The sequence below is a fragment of the Salmo trutta genome, chromosome 8 (assembly GCF_901001165.1).
Source record: "Salmo trutta chromosome 8, fSalTru1.1, whole genome shotgun sequence".
NCBI classification, from domain to species: domain Eukaryota; kingdom Metazoa; phylum Chordata; class Actinopteri; order Salmoniformes; family Salmonidae; genus Salmo; species Salmo trutta.
Window position 1 is genome coordinate 31,129,532 of NC_042964.1, and position 18,152 is coordinate 31,147,683.

Below are 18,152 nucleotides of genomic sequence, written 5' to 3' on the forward strand. Positions count from 1 at the left end.
CTGGTAATAGGCTTGTTCCCAGCCATATACACCAGGTAAAATAGGTTAATATATGTAGATATAATAAGTTCAGTAGGCCTGAATAAAAACATGGGGTGAGTTTCCTGGAAGCTTCGTATAGGATTAAGATAAAATAATTTTAGGAAAGATTATCTTAGATTAAATATTATCTTAGTAGTACTAAGATGACAGGAAATTCATCCATGACAGGCATTTCTAACATATTCTATAGCAGAGATGGAAGCCCAGTGCTTTAATAAGATATACTCTAACAAAGAGAAACAGAGATCAGAGAGCAGTGATTGATACAGATGTTTCTTAAGGGGTGGATCAGCTTTAATATTGCGGAAAGATTGTTGCTTCCATCAATCTAATTGTCTGCATCATTTCCAATCCCCCATATTTTTGGGGGGTAAATACATACATACATACATACATACATACATACATACATACATACATACATACATACATACATACATACATACATACATACATATACATACTTTTTTTAGAATATACCTTTATTATTCCCCGCAAACCCTACCACCCTTCCCCCAATTGCAGTAAATGAATTAACAATAATACTTAGGCTTCTTCCTTCAGTTTATACATATTATACACATTTTTTACAGACACAATCTATTATACAATAGTCATATTTTATTTGTTTTTAATCCTTCCTCTATTTCTGATGTCCATCCAGTTTGATTTCTATTTGTAGCTGTGCTATTTCACAGAATTTCTGAACCTATATACATTTTACAGACCCCGTTTGTTTAACATTGGTTATCTTGTTATTAGTCCCACCCTTCAGCTCCATTCAACCCCTCCCATCTATCTCTCAACACCATCCATTTTGGATTTCTATTTGCCATATATTTTTCAACTGTGCTGTGATGTTTCACAAAAGTATTGAACCTTTCTATTCTCATAGCTTATACAGATTGTAAATTAAAGATAAACATTTTTGCAAAAATAATTGTTGTATTATTGATTGATTGACTGACTTTTCAAATCACTCAGTATTGTTATCTGCAGCGTTAGTTCTAGGCAAATGTTGCAATTCTTCAGCCATTCCTGGACCTGTGACCAAAAACGAGCTACATATGGACAGTAACAACATAAATGATCTAATGACTCTGCCTCCTCACAGCAAAATCTGCAGACCTGGGAAGATTGTATCCCCCATATATATAACATTCTATTGGTTGCAAGACGTTTGTATAATAATTTAAATTGAAAAATTCGAAGTTTTGAATCTGGCGTTGTTTTGCGTGTCAATTCGTAAACCATGTGCCATGGAATGGGTACATCGAAAATCTCTTCCCAACTATTTTGCAATTTATATGGCACAGCTGTCAATAGTTTGGTTCTTAAATTAAATTGGTATATGTTTTTATTAATCACAATTTTCTTTAACCATTTATGTTCTTTAATGCAGGGCCGACAGACAAGTTCCTTACTTTTCCCCCTTCTACTTGCCTATTCCATTTTTGTGGTAATGCTGCAATTAATTGGTTGTAATTTTGGGTAGAGCAGACATTTCCATATGTCTGTGTTAGCTGCATGTGTGACATAACTCCACCAGTCCTATTTATGATATCATTTACAGAAATACCTTTTTAAACATTTTATCTAAAAATACACTTTTTTATCCATATATTTGAGCTTAACCACAATATTTGTTGTATTATTTGTTGTCTTTTCAGGTGGATTAAACTGAAATTGCAACCAACTTTCTAAGGCTTGTTTAAAAAATAACGATATTTTGGAGATTATTTCGTTTTCAAACAACCGAAAGTGAGCAGTTGTAATCTGAATAAAGGGGAAAAGGCCATTTTTGAACATGGGGTGAGACATTCCTACCAATTTACTAGAGAACCATTTCGGAATTAAGTATAACTTTTGTATGACTGATGCCTTTAGTGAGAGGTCTAATGCTTTAATATTTAATCATTTCTGCCCTCCGAATTCATATTCGTTATATAAATAGGCCCTTTATATTTTGTCTGGCTTGCCATTCCAAATAAAATTGAATCTTTTTTTGTTCATATAATTTAAAAAGCAGGCCACTAGGTGTAGGAAAAACAATAAGCAAATAGGTAAACTGTGATATGACTAAAGAGTTAATCAGGGTGATTTTTCCACAAATAGACAGGTATTATCCTTTCCATGGTAGCAAAATCTTATCTATTGTTGCTAACTTTCTATAAAACTGTATTGGAGTGAGAATTTCTTTCTTTCGGCGGGATTTGTATAAAGAGTATGTCCACATCCCCGTCAGACCATTTTAGTGATAAACTACACAGTAATGTAAAAGTAGCATTTTTTTGTGATCCAATACGTAATATAGTACACTAATCCAGAGAGGTTAGCAAAAGTATCTAGATCCTCTATGAGGCTGTGGAGGGATTCTAATTGTGGTTTTAAAAGAAAACATGGATCATCAGATATAGTTATTCGTGTTGTTGATGTTGTTGATGTTCTGTTGCTCTGTCACTCTGTACAGTATGTGTCATTGTGTTTATTATTGCTCTTTAATCCTGGCTGTGTATGGGTGGATGAGTGACTGGTGGTTAGAGTGACACTCACTATCATCACATCAGAGGTGATGGAGACAGGGAAGAAAGGGATGAGGTTATCATGGAAAACAAGTCAGGGAGAAAGGGGACAAAGGAGGCACCTGTTTTCCCAGGTGTGAGTTTACTACCCCCCCCCCCCCCCCAACAACTATCAGAGTTGCAATTTATTGCCAGGAGGGTATTTTTTTTTATTCTTGGATTGTGGCCCCACTGACCGCACTCTAGCACTCTGATTGGCAGAGGCTTTATTTTCCCTCTCCTTTCTTTTCAGGAGATGGCTTGGTGTCATACAATGTCCTTGACTTGAGAATGCAGTACAAAACAATAATTTATCTAACCATTGGTTGTCCATATACATGTATTCATGTCAACAAGGGGATATTGCAGTTTATCATGTATGGTGGTTTCATTGCTTAGGTCTATGGCCATGCCTTGACTCATATATTTCCATACACTCACACATATACATTCACTTTAGCACTGACCTTCAATGGTGACTACCATAATTAAGCTTATTTCAGAAAATGTGGTCTTCTCGGTGTCTATTCTGAGCCGCCTGGCTCTGACAGACTGACGTTTAGTGCTGTTTTGTGATTCTCAGAAGAGGCTAACTGTTTTGTGTAACACAGAGATTATATAACAGCTGATAAAGCTTTCTCAAGAGAGAGAGAGAGAGAGAGAGAGAGAGACCTCTCCCTGCGTGTGTGCATGTTCATTGATGCATTCATTAATTTATTCATATGTGTGTGTGCTTCTCCTGCTTCCCTCTCACCTCCTCCGCGGTCTTTCTCCTCCTCCTCGATGCTGTTCTTGATGCTGTCGTACTCCTCGTCTATGTTCTGATTGCCTCTAATCTGGCTGAGCACGCGCCGGGCCTTCTGGGTAAGGCCTTTCTGGATCAGCCAGCGGGGGCTCTCTGGCAGGAACAGAAACCCCACGAACTGGAGCACCGCAGGGACCATCGACAGACCCAACATATACCTGGAGAAGAGGAGAAAAGGCAGAGAGGGGGGGGGGTGAGGGAGAGAGAGAGGGAGAGAGCGATATATTAGTTGTTTCATCTGTGTGAGTGACTCTCTGGCAAAAGGAGGAACCCCATGAACCTGAATACAGCAGGAACCACTGGCAGGAGGGGGGTGCGAGGGAGAGAGAAAATGTAATATATTAGTTGTTTCATCTTTGAGAGGAGAAACTCCATGAACTGCAGCACAGCAGGAACCACCAATAGACCCACCATAAAGTATACCTGGAGAGGGGGAGGAGGAGAGGATAGGGAGAGGGGGGGATGCAGTGGAGGTGAGGGATGGAAAAAGGGAGGAGGAGAGAGAGGGGAGAGACAGAGATAAATTAGCTGTTTCATCTGAGAGGGTGAGAGAGGAGAAACCCCATGAGCTGAAGCATAGCAGGGACCACTGATGGGTTGACTCCCACAATGTAGCAATGTTCCAACATACATGTCTGTAGCTTACTTAAGCCTCGTTCACATTACCCATAAACACTCCGTTACGTTGCGCTGGATGTCATGCACTTCAATGGGGAGGTCCACAGCGGAGTGGAATGGCAATGCCCCCTTACAGTTGAAGGCTCCGTTGTGAGACAGACGCCACATACTTTAAAATGTTCCAAACGTTGTGTCGTCTAGTTATAAAACAAAAACACAGAAAATGTGTTTTCGGGGATGGCTTTATGGAATAGCTAGCAACTTTTAAACAATTATCCATTCCTATAAGTGAGAACTATTTTAAAATGTTAAATAATACACATGGGCTCTTAAGCCAATTATGTTACGACTGTTGCCCACGTTTACGTTTGTTGTGATGATATGGTAATGACGTTTGTTTTTTATGATAATTATTAAGTCGGGGAAGGTACAACTTCTGCAGTTTCTGAGAAACTTGACGATGGCAGATATGGCATTCGCCTTTGTTATTGCCAATGAAGTGGATGCTATCGAAATGCCACTTCTCCTACATGAAGCTGAACATGATGAACATACATTTTTATATTTATTCTTTATTTAAATAGGCAAGCCAGTTAAGAACAAATTCTTATTTACAATGACGGCCGACCCCGGCCACAACCCAGACGACGCTGGGCCAATTGTGTTCCGCCCTATGGGACTCACAATCAAGTCCGGTTGTGATACGGTCTGGAATTGAACCAGGGTCTGCAGTGACACCCCTAGCACTGAGATGCAGTGCCTTATACTGCTGAACCACTCGGGAGTCATGCACTTCAATGGGTAGGGCCACAACGGAGTGGAATGGCAATGCCCCAATGCAGTTGAAGGCTCTGTTGCGAGATGGACGCCGCATACCTTAAAATGTTCTAAACCTTGTGTCGTCCAAGGAATTATTATCCTGACGATAAGGAAATAAGATACCAGCCCATGCTCTTTCTCCCACAATGATTTGGTTCTGACTTCAAGTTGCAATTGGTGAGGAACAAATGCAGAAATTCACAAGCCTTGTTTTGTATTTTTGTGATGGTTTTCTCAAAATATAACCAGGTAGGCTACTAGAGTGAGAACATACACTACCTGTCAAAAGTTTGAGAACACCTACTCGTTCAAGGGTTTTTCTTAATTGTTACTATTTTCTACATTGTAGAATAATAGTGAAGACATCAAAACTATGAAATAACACATATGGAATCATGTAGTAACCAAAAAAAGTGTTAAACAAATCAAAATATATTTTATATTTGAGATTCTTCAAAGTAGCCACCCTTTGCCTTGATGAAAGCTTTGCACATTCTTGGCATTCTCTCAACCAGCTTCATGAGGTAGTCACCTGGAATGCATTTCAATTAACTGTTGAGCCTTGTTAAAAGTTAATTTGTGGAATTTCTATCCTTATTAATGCATTTGAGCCAATCAGTTGTGTTGTGACAAGGTGGGGGGGGGGACCACTACTAAAGGACACCAATAAGAAGAAGAGACTTGCTTGGGCCAAGAAACATGAGTAATGGACATTAGACTGGTGGAAATTTGTCCTTTGGTTACACCGTCAGTGATTTATTTAGAATTCAAGGCACACTTAACCAGCATGGCTACCACAGCTTTCTGCAGCAATACGCCATCCCATCTGGTTTGCGCTTAGTAGGGCTATCATTTGTTTTTCAACAGGACAATGACCCAAAACACACTTCTAGGTTGTGTAAGGGCTATTTGACCAAGGAGGAGAGTGATGGAGTGCTGCATCAGATGGCCTGGCCTCCACAATCACTCGACCTTAACCCAATTGAGATGGTTTGGGATGAGTTGGACAGTAGAGTGAAGGAAAAGCAGCCAACAACTGCTAAGCGTATGTGAGAACTCCTTCAAGACTGCTGGAAAAGCATTCCAGGTGAAGCTGGTTAAGAGAATGCCAAGAGTGCAAAGGATGGCTACTTTGAAGAATCTCAAATATAAAATATATTTTGATGTGTTTAACACTTTTTTTGGTTACTACACGATTCCATAGTTTTGATGTCTTCACTATTATTCTACAATGTAGAAAATAGTAAAAGTAAAAGTAAAGAAAACCCCTTGAATGAGTAGGTGTCCAAACATTTGACTGGTACTGTATATATACAGTGTATACTGTATATATTTACCAACAATTATATGGGGGATTGGAAATGATGCAGACAATTATATTGATGGAATCGACAATCTATCTGCACTATTAAAGCTGATCTACCCCCCCCCCCAAAAAAATCATATATAATAATAATCAAATTGGTTAAATGATGGACCTTGATGAGATATTCAAAGATGAGGCTTGTAGAGCAATTATGTGTGTGTGTGTGTCTCACCTCCATCCATCATGGCGTAGGTAGCTGAAGGCCCCGTCTATGATGCTGGCAGTGAACTGGCCTCCTGTGATAAACAGTGTGTTTACTGTCACCAGCTGGCCTCTCAGGTGGGGGGGAGACGTCTCAGCTATGTACACTGGCACCGTCATGGACGCAATACCTACTCACGTGGGATGGGTCAGAGGAATAGGGAAGACACAATGAGGAGAGTCGAACTGTACAGTGTAGGGTGAAGATGCCCCTAGATGCTAATCTTGGATCAGTTTAGCATTTTCCCCACTAATGGTTAAGGTTAGGGGAGGGGAAGCTGATACTAGATCTGCACCTAGGGGAAACTTCACCCCGGAGCATACAATACAGTCAAAGTTTATGGATAAGTGCAAATTCAGCTTTTATGATCACTTCACTGGTTTACCTAACTCAAGAACAATGGTATAGGGTCTGAGTTAGGCATGAAACAACATATCCTCTCCACACTCCCCTACATCTGTCAATCAAGCGGAATCTGAGTGTCCTCAGTCACATCTCTCATCTAGAGAACCTGACCAATCAAAACACTCAACCACAGAGCTGCTGCACCAATCCCACACTAGCCATTAGGGCACTAAAGAGCCCTCATCATTTCACACAACATCAATCATGTCTGACAGACTGAACAACATCAACCACATCGGTCATCTCTGTAAGCAGATCTACAACATATATCTCAAGTGCATCCACTACATCAGAGATATTGTAGCCTATACAGCATGTAAGTCAGTGTTGTTCTCAGCTGCTGCAGCCACTGACCATGCCAAAACGACTACATATTTACACTGACCGCTAGAACAAACAACATGTGTTTGCCCGGATTCATCTGACAAGGGCCGTGACATCACCGCTCCATTCTGCGCCACACCGATAAGGGACTATTAACAGCACCCAGAGTGCACTACTTCCTGTCTCTCCTCCAGTTATCCGGCAGACGACGTAGCTACCTGTTGCCGTGGGAACCGCTTGCTTCGCCATGCAGCCACTCAATTATAAGACACCGGCTGGAGCTAATCAATATCTGGGAGACGCGAGACGCTTTATTGGCATTTCATTCATTTTCTTTTAAACACAGGAGTGAGGGCTGGAGGGACGGGTCCTACTGTTAAAGGTAGTGGCCCTAGGGTTGCCGCTCATATGGTACACACCTGGGGTGACCAACCCTAGAGGTGTGGTTGATAGAGTTGCCAACTACACCTGTAGAGCTACTAGCTGTGCAGATTTTTGCTCCAGCCCTGCAGTGACCTAACACACCTGATTCAGCTGATAATGGTCCAGACTCAGAGTGACGGCCTTGATTAGTTTACTATTTCAGTCAGGTGTGTTAATGCAGGGCTGGAGCAAAAGCATGCATACCAATACATACTCCAGTGGGTAACACTACCAAGTAAACAACTAGAGCTGAGCATGCTTCAACATAGATAAAGGGTTCTACTCTGTTTGCTCTTCTGTCAAAGGCTGCTCCTCTACATATCACATTTGACATGTTTGTCATTTTATTTTCATCATACACATGCAGAGAGCAGAACAAATAACTGAACAAAACACGTGGTTGTGAATGGAATTAAGAGTAGAGGGTATAATATAATAAAATAAAGGAGAGCGAGGCAGAGAGAGCGAGAGCGACTGAAAGAGAGAGAGAGAGGCAGAGAGAGAGGGAGCGAGAGAGACTGAAAGAGAGAGAGAGAGACTGAAAGAGAGAGACAGACAGCGAGAGAGAGAGTTAATGTTTTTGGGATGTTATCCTAATGTTAGATAAAACCCTAATGCAGGACATACACTATACGATTTGGCCACAAATTTGCCATGTTTTGCCATCCCAGGTGAATTTTCATGACGGGGTGAAATCCAATGAACTTGGGATAGGATCAGTATGTCGGGACACACCTAGTTTGAGTGGGTCAGGGACGCACCGATGATGGCTGTTCCGTTTTCCGGACCCCTGTTGGATGTCCCGATCATTTTCCGACATCAGAAATGTTGGTTGTGCACCTTGCAGTATGAGAAGTGCTATAACGCGATTGGGCAAGGATTAATGAGAATAGCCAATGAGCACTCAGCACGTGAGACCAAAACAATGATGGCGAATTGGAAAGGAACATTTGCGTTGGCATTTTTTTCCTAAGACAACTGAGAAATGAAGTGCAAGATGAATTAGGGAATCATTGTGTAATGTGAGCACCGCCGTCCTGGGGTTGAGGATGGACGGAATTAAAGATTTGGGACAAGGAAATCCGGAAATGTGAGCACGTCCAAGTTGTTAACATTTTAGAAGTTGTGCAGTGCATGCCCAGCATAGCTAATGTTCTAGAAATGTTCCCGGTTTGCTGGGTGGGTTCTGAGAGTGGGAGAGCCCTCCTTTCCTCCCCATCACTCCCTCCTTCTCTTGTTATCAGCGACAGCCTTTGGTCAGTCCCTCCGGTCTCCCCAGGCCTCTACTCAGACACATGTGGAGTCCACCACCACCACCACCACCAAGACTCGGATTTTAATTAACCTTTTATTATCAGGGAGTCATACTGAGACCAAGGTCTCTTTTACAGACGAGCCCCGAATGACAAATACACACAAAATATAAATACAAAATGCAAGCAGAAAGAAAAACACGGTGTGAACAAATCAGCTTGTCCGAAACACCCGAACACAGGCGGGAGGCACAACATGAACAGACGAGAGGCAGTGGTTGTGATTCCTTTTCTTGTGAATGTTTACTAAAACGGGTCTTCTTTCGCCTGACAAAATAACTCCAGTACAGGGTAACGTCCAAAGCTGAAACACCAGCGTAACAAAACAAATAAACAAACTTAGCCATTGACCAAAAGGCTGTGGCCAAAAAGGGAAAACAAAACAACAAAACGGCTAGTCCTGTCTTTAGACTATCTTCTACACATAATAGTTACAGGAGGAACACTTCGCTCTACCTATAGCCTGCCTTGGTTAACAGAGAGACAAGGTGCCCCGGTAAAAGAAGCTTTCTCTGAGGTAGAAAAATCCGACATCCTCACAGGTCCCCGTCTCTACTCCCCCCCCCCCCTCTCCCGGGACACCTAATATAGAGGAAGACAAAGCAATTAGTGTGCCCAGGTGTGTATTAATTGGCTTTACACTGAGTACCTATCCCCTGAGGAGGGTCGTCTTCCTCCGGCCGGTCACAGAACTCACACAATGGTCATAAAAAACAAACACATTCATCAGTAATAAGGTCCTCAATCAGCTTTCTGAATTCCCCTCAAGGCACAACGACATCAAATGTAAGAAATAATAAATAAGGTGCAAGACAACTAGAAGCTGATTTACCTAACTCAGTAGAGACCAAAGGAATTTTCTGTTAGCCATCCCGGAGACAGGGTCTGGTAACTCATATGTCTAAAGTTTAGCAATTACTTTTTTGTAAAAGGGCTTTATAAATGAAAACATAGCAATGTATCGTGCTATGTAACCTACGTGACAGCAAAGAGGGCCAACCAACTTTCTGGTAGAGAATGCAGTGATGAGTACTAAAATTGTCACCTGAAATAAAGTGAAATGTTTTATGACTTTAACCCTAGGATGCATAGTAAACATGATGCCCCAAGAATGCATATGCCAGGTCAAAATGACCTGATAATGTAATATCTGTGTTTTATTTATATGGGTCATGATAGTATCACTGCTCTTTAATAAGCTTTACGTATCGGCCTCACGGCCTTCGTCAGAACAGGTTCTTTATTTTATACAACTGTTACCATGCACTTGCAAAAAAGATAGATCCGATGTGCGAATGAATGCCTTTTGAATTTATATGGGTCCAAAATATTATCCATTTTGTGGAACGTAATTATTTTGAGTGATGATTTGGACCTTTCAATAATTATTTTGTTTGAAATGTTTTTAGTCGCTCTTCAACAGTTTGATACACATTTCAATGATAACATATTTTGAAAATTCATAACAGCTATTGAAAATATTAGCATATTTTTCTTACAATCAATCTTACAATCAAAGTTTCACATTCAACCTTTTAGTGTGAAAAACAAAATAAAACCACCTTAAGCATGTTTTATAATATTTCAAAACATTTATTTGAAAATCCAAAGTTCATCATCAATATAAACAATAACACTAACAATTGTGAATTTAGAAAACATGAACAATAAAAGGAACAAAGTGTGCATGTGTGTGATGCTTACTTACTTATGCTGTTTTAGTCCATGTATTTGTTACAAACCACAAGCATGTGACTGTGCTCTTTGCAGACGGGTGAATTGCACTGAGAACACCAGCAGCTGACTTTTGTATGCTTTGCTCTTGGGCAGAGCTGGCACCTCTTCCTCTTTTGGCCCTGCCAATCACCACCTTCCCGAGACACCTGAAACCCCACCTCTTTAAGGAATACCTGGGATAGGATTAAGTAATCCTTCTAACCCCCCCCCCCCCTACCCTCCCCCCCAAATAAGATATACTATTGTAAAGTGGTTGTTCCACTGGATATCATAAGGTGAATGCACCAATTTGTAAGTCGCTCTGGATAAGAGCGTCTGCTAAATGACGTAAATGTAAAATGTAATGGGAGAACCTTCCAGAAGGACAACAATCTCTGCAGCACTCCAACAATCAGGCCTTCATGGTAGAGAGTGGCCAGACGGAAGCCATTCCTCAGTAAACACCACATGACAGCCCGCTTGGAGTTTGCCAAAAGGCACCTAAAGGACTCTCAGACCATGAGAAATAAGATTCTCTGGTCTGATGAAACCAAGATTGAACTCTTTGGATGGAATGCCAAGCGTGACGTCTGGAGGAAAGCTGCTCATCCACTGTGACGCAGTCGCTGGGGATGAACCGTCCTCTACAGTTTGCTAGGAAAAAGGTCCCACACATACCGGAAGGCTGCCAGGTGGTCCATTGTCTCTCTGAACACTCTGGTCCTCCTATAATCAAGCCTCAGGTAGCGACGGATATCCTCATATCTTCCAATCCTTATAAATTGGATTCTGCAGTGGATCCAAAAATAGCTCCAGTTGGGAGACATCCCACCTTTTCTCCATGCTGGCGAGGAGGGTTAAACCAATAAAGGCCTTAAATTCCTCTTTGTTGACCTCTCTCCACTCTGTCCCTTTTGCTGTCGCTATTCTCCGTCTTTCTAAATTTGTACACTTTAGAACCTCCTCAATGATGTTGTCACTAATGAACAGCTCCCAGGCAACTTTTGGTGACACAACTGTTGACCCCGGCACAAACCCTGGCCAGCTCCTCAGGATGTTATGGCTTATGGACCTGCCTTTAGTGTGTGTGTGTAGGGGGGGGCACATAGTCTGTGTCATCTGAATTGGATACCTCAGGTTCTTAGTCAGAGGCACCAATGGCTTCCTCATCCAGCATCTGTAAAACCATTTTGTTGTATATCTGGCAACATTCTTATGAAACTCTTTTTACTCAGTGAGTTAAAAAGGATAAATGAAAACGGTGATTAGTGAACATTAAAAACAAGATATTTAATACATATTTTATTAATTACTTAGATTTTATTGTTGTAGGAAAAAGGAAGGTCAGGGTGACGAGTGCAATGCAGTGAATTCCATAGGAAATACATACGGGTCATATTTGACCCACATAAAAAATAAAAAATAAGAAAAAAAACTAGGATGGTAGAATATTAAAGACACATTATTTAAAGGAATTCCTGGAATATTAGATGATGTAATTTTGCATCCTAGGGTTAATGAAGTGGCAGCTGCGTTCATATAGATGATGTCACCATAGTCTAGGACCGATAGGAACGTCAACTGAATAATTTGCTTTCAACTATTTAGCGAGAGGCAGGACCTATTTCTATAGAAGACCATTTTTATACTCAGCTTCTAAACTAACACTTCAATATGTAATATCCAAAGTAAATATGCTTAAATCAAACGTATTTTTATGGGCTCTAAAGAACAACATATACTTAGTTTTACCTGCATTCAGTACTAATTTCAGGTCGACAAAGTTTTTCTGTAATACAATGAAGTCAGACTGTACTTCAGATAGAGCCTGGTCAACCGAGGTGCCAATAGAATACACAACAGTATCATCAGCATACAAGCGCAGGTTAACATTTAATGAGCTGCCAGTTGAGGACTGTCATGGCTCAACAAAACTGCTGACACAGGCTGTGAACAAGCGATTCGGTGGCATTCTCTCTTTACTGTGTCGCCACCATGCTCGATGCTATGTACAAGAATCGCTACTTCGATGAAGACAAGAAACAGGGTTTACGTGAAATGTTACATACACAGCTGGACAAGATGGAAACGGACACAGTGACAGTGAGCACCGAGGAAGAGAGGCCACGGACAGACAGCTGAAACTTCACTGCTTGACATGTATGATGAAATCCTGGTTGAGAACGAAACGACTAAACAAATGAACAACGAAACACAGCAGGTAAGTGAAAGAAATAGGTTTTGATGATGTTTATACTGGTAATGGGGGCATACGTAAATGCCAACAAAATAACTTGTTGGTCTGTGTGTGTGTGTGTGTGTGTGTGTGTGTATAACCTTTATTTAACTAGGCAAGTCAGTTAAGAACACATTTTTATTTACAATGACGGCCTACCCCAGCCAAACCCAAATGACGCTGGGCCAATTGTGCACCACCCTATGGGACTCCCAATCACAGCCGGATGTGATACAGCCTGGATTCGAACCAGGGACTGTAGTGATGCCTCTTGCACTGTGATGCAGTGCCTTAGACCGCTGCATCCATGTGTGTGTGCTAACTATTTAACTGTACTAGAATGCTTAAAAGGCCCAAAAATATATATATATATCAGTTATCGGTATCAGTTTTTTGTGGGGCAAGGAAAATATCGGATATCGACCAAAAACGTAATGTCGGTGCATCACTAATAATAAAACTGACAATATCATTGATTAGAAACAGATCATAATCATTCTATACCTTATAGACAAACCACAGAACAAGGATGCATCCCAAATGGCATCCTATTTCTTATTTAGTTCACTATTGACCAGAGCCCTATAGGCCCTGGTCAAAAGTAGTGCACTATGAAGGGAATAGGGTGCCATTTGGGACTACGTACAGTTCACCCCTAGCTCTCCCATGTGCTCACCTAAAGGTCAGCTCACCAATAATTTGCCCAAGACGGTGAGATGGACCAAACCCCAGGCTTGTGTTAAAGACCAGTCAAAGGTATTAATTTCTGCCTCCTCCTGACAAACGGCAAGAATGACCTTCCCGCTTTCCCTCAGAAATGCTAAGCAATTAAATTTATGAAGAGCCCGGCCTGCCATCATGTAAATGTGATTGGATGTGTGACAGGGTAGGTTCGGAATACAGTGGGGTCCGAAATTGACACACTTGATAAAGAAGAGAAAAAAATGACTGTATAAAATACTGAGGTATATTGTATACTAAAAAAAGGGAAATTATATTCTGTTATACTAATACAATTGCTCCGAGAAAGATTTTGTTTAACGAGTAATAATTGTTTTTCTCATAAGAGACAGAGAGAGACAGAGAGAGACAGAGAGAGACAGAGAGAGACAGAGAGAGACAGAGAGAGACACACAGAGACACACAGAGACACACAGAGACACACAGAGACAGACAGAGAGACAGAGAGACAGAGAGACAGAGAGACAGAGAGACAGAGAGACAGAGAGACAAAGAGACAAAGAGAGATTTTGAACATTATTCTACTAAGCATGACACGCCAATCTTCATTCCCAAGCAAAGGCAACGTCAAGACTATGAGGCACCCAGAAGTTGCTAGAAACTCCTTTGGTACGTCGAATTCTCATTGAATGCCAAACAGCGTGAAATCTTGTAAAAGCCTCCTACCTCCAAAAATAACATAGGCCTAGGCACTGAAGTCAAATATCAGTAATCCTGGAAACAAGCAGTCTCAAAGTAATGGGATGAAGTTAGCAACTTCTGGTTTGATTATTGTTTTGGTATATGGCTAAATAAAGTATTGACTATCCTTTAAATTTAACCTACATAGATTTTGGGCAATAAAACCCATCACATTCACAACTAGTTAGGCCCGCCCACGAGGATACTATTGGCACGTTTCACTTATTTTTCAGGTTAGATGACTCGATAGCCTAAGAAGTCAACTTTTTCAGTTTTGTATTAGGTTTGCCAATCAAAATACTGCAGCCTACAAAATGCATACTCTTCAACCGATCGCTGCCCGCACCTGCCCGCCCGTCCAGAGTTCTGACTTAGAATATGTGGACAACTACAAATACCTAGGTGTCTGGTTAGACTATAAACTCTCCTTCCAGACTCACATTAAGCATCTTCAATCCAAAATTAAATCTAGAATCGGCTTCCTATTTCGCAACAAAGCATCCTTCACTCATGCTGCCAAACATACCCTCGTAAAACGGACCATCCTACCGATCCTCGAATTCGGCAATGTAATTTACAAAATAGCCTCCAACACTCTACTCAACAAATTAGATGGAGTCTATCACAGTGCCATCTGTTTTGTCACCAAAACCCCATATACTACCCACCACTGCGACCTGTACGCTCTCGTTGGTTGGCCCTCGCTTCATACTTGTCGCCAAACCCACTGGCTCCAGGTCATCTACAAGTCTCTGCTAGGTAAAGCCCTGCCTTATCTCAGCTCACTGGTCACCATAGCAGCACCCACCCGTAGCACGCGCTCCAGCAGGTATATCTCACTGGTCACCCCCAAAGCCAATTCTTCCTTTGGCCGCCTTTCCTTCCAGTTCTCTGCTGCCAATGACTGGAACGAACTGCAAAAATCACTGAAGCTGGAGACTCATATCTCCCTCACTAGCTTTAAGCACCAGCTGTCAGAGCAGCTCACAGATCACTGCACCTGTACATAGCCCATCTGTAAAAGCCCATCCAACTACCTCCTCCCCATACTGTATTTATGTATTTATTCATTCATTCATCTTGCTCCTTTGCACCCCAGTATCTCTACTTGCACATTCATCTTCTGCACATCTACCATTCCAGTGTGTAATTGCTAAATTGTAATTACTTCGCCACCATGGCCTATTTATTGCCTTACCTCCCTTATCCTACCTCATTTGCACACACTGTATATACACTTTTTCTACTGTATGTTTGTTTATTCCATGTGTAACTCTGTGTTGTTGTATGTATCGAACTGCTTTGCTTAATCTTGGCCATGTCACAGTTGTAAATGAGAACTTGTTCTCAACTAGCCTACCTGGTTAAATAAAGGTGAAAATGTGCTGTCATGGCATACCCGTACACAGATAACCTAGTCTAGGTGAACGAGATTAGCCTGAAGTGAAAAGTAAATTCAGCAACTCTCTGAGGACAGTGGAAGTTGATAAAGGAGATTCTTTATTGTTAAAAGTAAAACCCATGCATTTTGGTCGTTGGCCTTCATCAAGGTTTTACTAATCTCTCGTTGACAGACTAGATCTTCGGTTCTGGCCTTCCGTGTTGGTTGTAGATGAAAAAGGAAGATGCTTTTATATATTTCAAAATGGCCTCCTATAGGCTAGGGGATCAATCACAATCGGACACAAAACATGATGTGATTGGTTGCAATCAGTTGCAAAAACCTGACCAATAGGCGGCCATTTTAATATACATAGCCTAGGCCCTACAGCTAAACACCTCCTGTAATATTCTATATGTAAAACCCTGAAAACCCCAGGGGCATCTTACCCCTTTTAGGTTGGAAAAATGTGTTTCTAGTATAAATGTAAGCCAATTTCAGGTGAATCTGGAGGTTATAAATCATACAATATCTTAATGTGCAGAAATAAATCATACAATATCTTTAGAAATGTTGATTTTGACTAGGAACGTTAGCATCTGCTGGGAATTGAGAATTTGCAGGTAAAGAAATACATGCGTTAGGTCTACATAAAAACCTAATCATAGGTTATTAATAGTGAGATGTGCAATGCCATTTTGTTTCGATATTTGATTGGTCTAATGGGTTTTATCACACTAATTTTCAGCGGACCTTTTCTATCAAAGTTGTCAACTGTGTCCACTTATTTTCTGTGTCCATATACCTAATTCGTACCAAAAATATGCTTTTTTGTGTCAGCATTCTTTAAAAAAAAATTGTACTTTACAGGTAATCTCGTAATCTGTGAACAGGTAATCTCGTCCCAGGCTAATTGCCTATGGTGTTTTGTGAATGAGATAAGTAAACAAGTTTAAAGTTGCAGAAACCTTACCAAGTCCAAGCCCGACAATGAGACGTCCGACCAGTAGAACCTCCTTATCAGGAGCTGCGCTAAGCACTATTCCCCCAGCTGTGAAGATAAAACTAGCCAGGAGGATGCAGACCCTGCGCCCGAAAACTCCGTTCAACAACCCGCCAGCCAACGCGGACAGCGCGGCGGCAGCCACAGTACTAGAGATCAGAACCTCCTGCCATAGGGCGCTGAGATTCATCTCCCTCTTGAGCAGAAGCATCGCTCCCGAGATCACCCCGGTGTCATAGCCAAACAGAAAGCCACCCAGCGCGGAGAACGCGGCTAGAACATAAACAAACGCAGGTGTGACATCTTGCTGGAACTGTTTACGCGCCTCTCTCTCCAGGTCCCGGGTGGAGGTGGCGGCAGTGGCATTGGCAGGGACATCAGCAGCCTGGCTGTTGATGCTCGCGTTGGACGAAGCTTTGATGAGGCTCCGCTCTCCGTCATCGTTCACTTTCTTCCTCCTCTCACCCATCAGGTTGCTCATACTACGAAGATTATAGTCATTGTCTCTCGATTTTCGGGACATAAGGGAAACAAACGCACCGACGAAATGTTCACAGGTCTGTAATTGGTTGGTTAATTGTTAAGAGAGCAACTGGTCCAAAAACCGTTAATTATTAATAATTCGAGTTGACAGAAGTTGGTCTGTAGCCGTGGTCACAGAAGTGTCATCGCAGTGGTACTGGTGAGGGTTACTCTTTCATTCTCTGTCTCTCTCGCGCTCTCTCGCTCTGGCGTAGAAGGTATTGCTTTCCTGCAAGCTGCCATATAGGCACTGGCCGTGTTCCAGAGAATCAAAATGACTGGCTACTGACTGATTTACCAATCACCTTGCATCATAAATAACCTATAGTGCAGGGCTATTCAACTGGCGGCCCAAAGGACAAGCACTAAGGTTTTTAGTGGTTTCTTGCATCTTTGTGGCGTATAGATTTGTTTAGTTTTCTTCATATGAATTTGGCTCTAGCATTTGAACGGTTTAAGCTACAAAATATTATGACCCCATTCTTGAAAGCTACCAGTCTAACACATATGTGGCTTCTGTTTCCCTTTCTGGTACTCACAAGGACTTGTTAGAAGGGAGTGTGACAAAAAAACACGCCTAATGACTGAGGGAAACAAATTCAAAGTATACTTCTTTCAAAATGACTTATTACTTTGAAGAATATTTTAAATAAAACATAATGGTGAGCAAGCATTGTGCCTTTTCCTTTTCTATGATGATCATATTTTTGGGTTGCACATGGATTGACGTTGGTTGATTGCTCTCCACATCTATGCAAATTACTTTTAGCAACATTGAATTTTAAGGGAAGTGCTTTATTTGCACTTGCGTTTCTTTTTTTTATGCTCAAAATGCTTTGAATGTTTCGTCACAATATTGTTTTGAACTGATGCCCGACTGAGCGTTCTACTCACAGGAAGTTGGTGGCACCTTAATTGGGGATGATGGTCATGGTAATGGCTCGAGCAGAATAAGTACAATGGTATCAAATACGTCAAACACAAGTTTCCATGG

General features: G+C 41.4%; 1 protein-coding gene across 1 annotated transcript in view; it reads right to left on the reverse strand.

The window, feature by feature from the left end:
- LOC115198657 (proton myo-inositol cotransporter-like) overlaps nt 1-17,514 on the reverse strand; it is a 72,723-nt gene extending 55,209 nt beyond the window's left edge. Inside the window, exons 1-3 of the mRNA XM_029760773.1 lie at nt 16,607-17,514; nt 6,384-6,543; nt 3,358-3,566 (exon numbers count right to left, since the gene is read on the reverse strand). Coding sequence (XP_029616633.1) covers nt 3,358-3,566; nt 6,384-6,543; nt 16,607-17,159 — 922 coding nt within the window. The 5' untranslated portion in view covers nt 17,160-17,514. The remainder of the gene's footprint in view (nt 1-3,357; nt 3,567-6,383; nt 6,544-16,606) is intronic.
- Between the last annotated feature and the right edge of the window lie 638 nt (nt 17,515-18,152).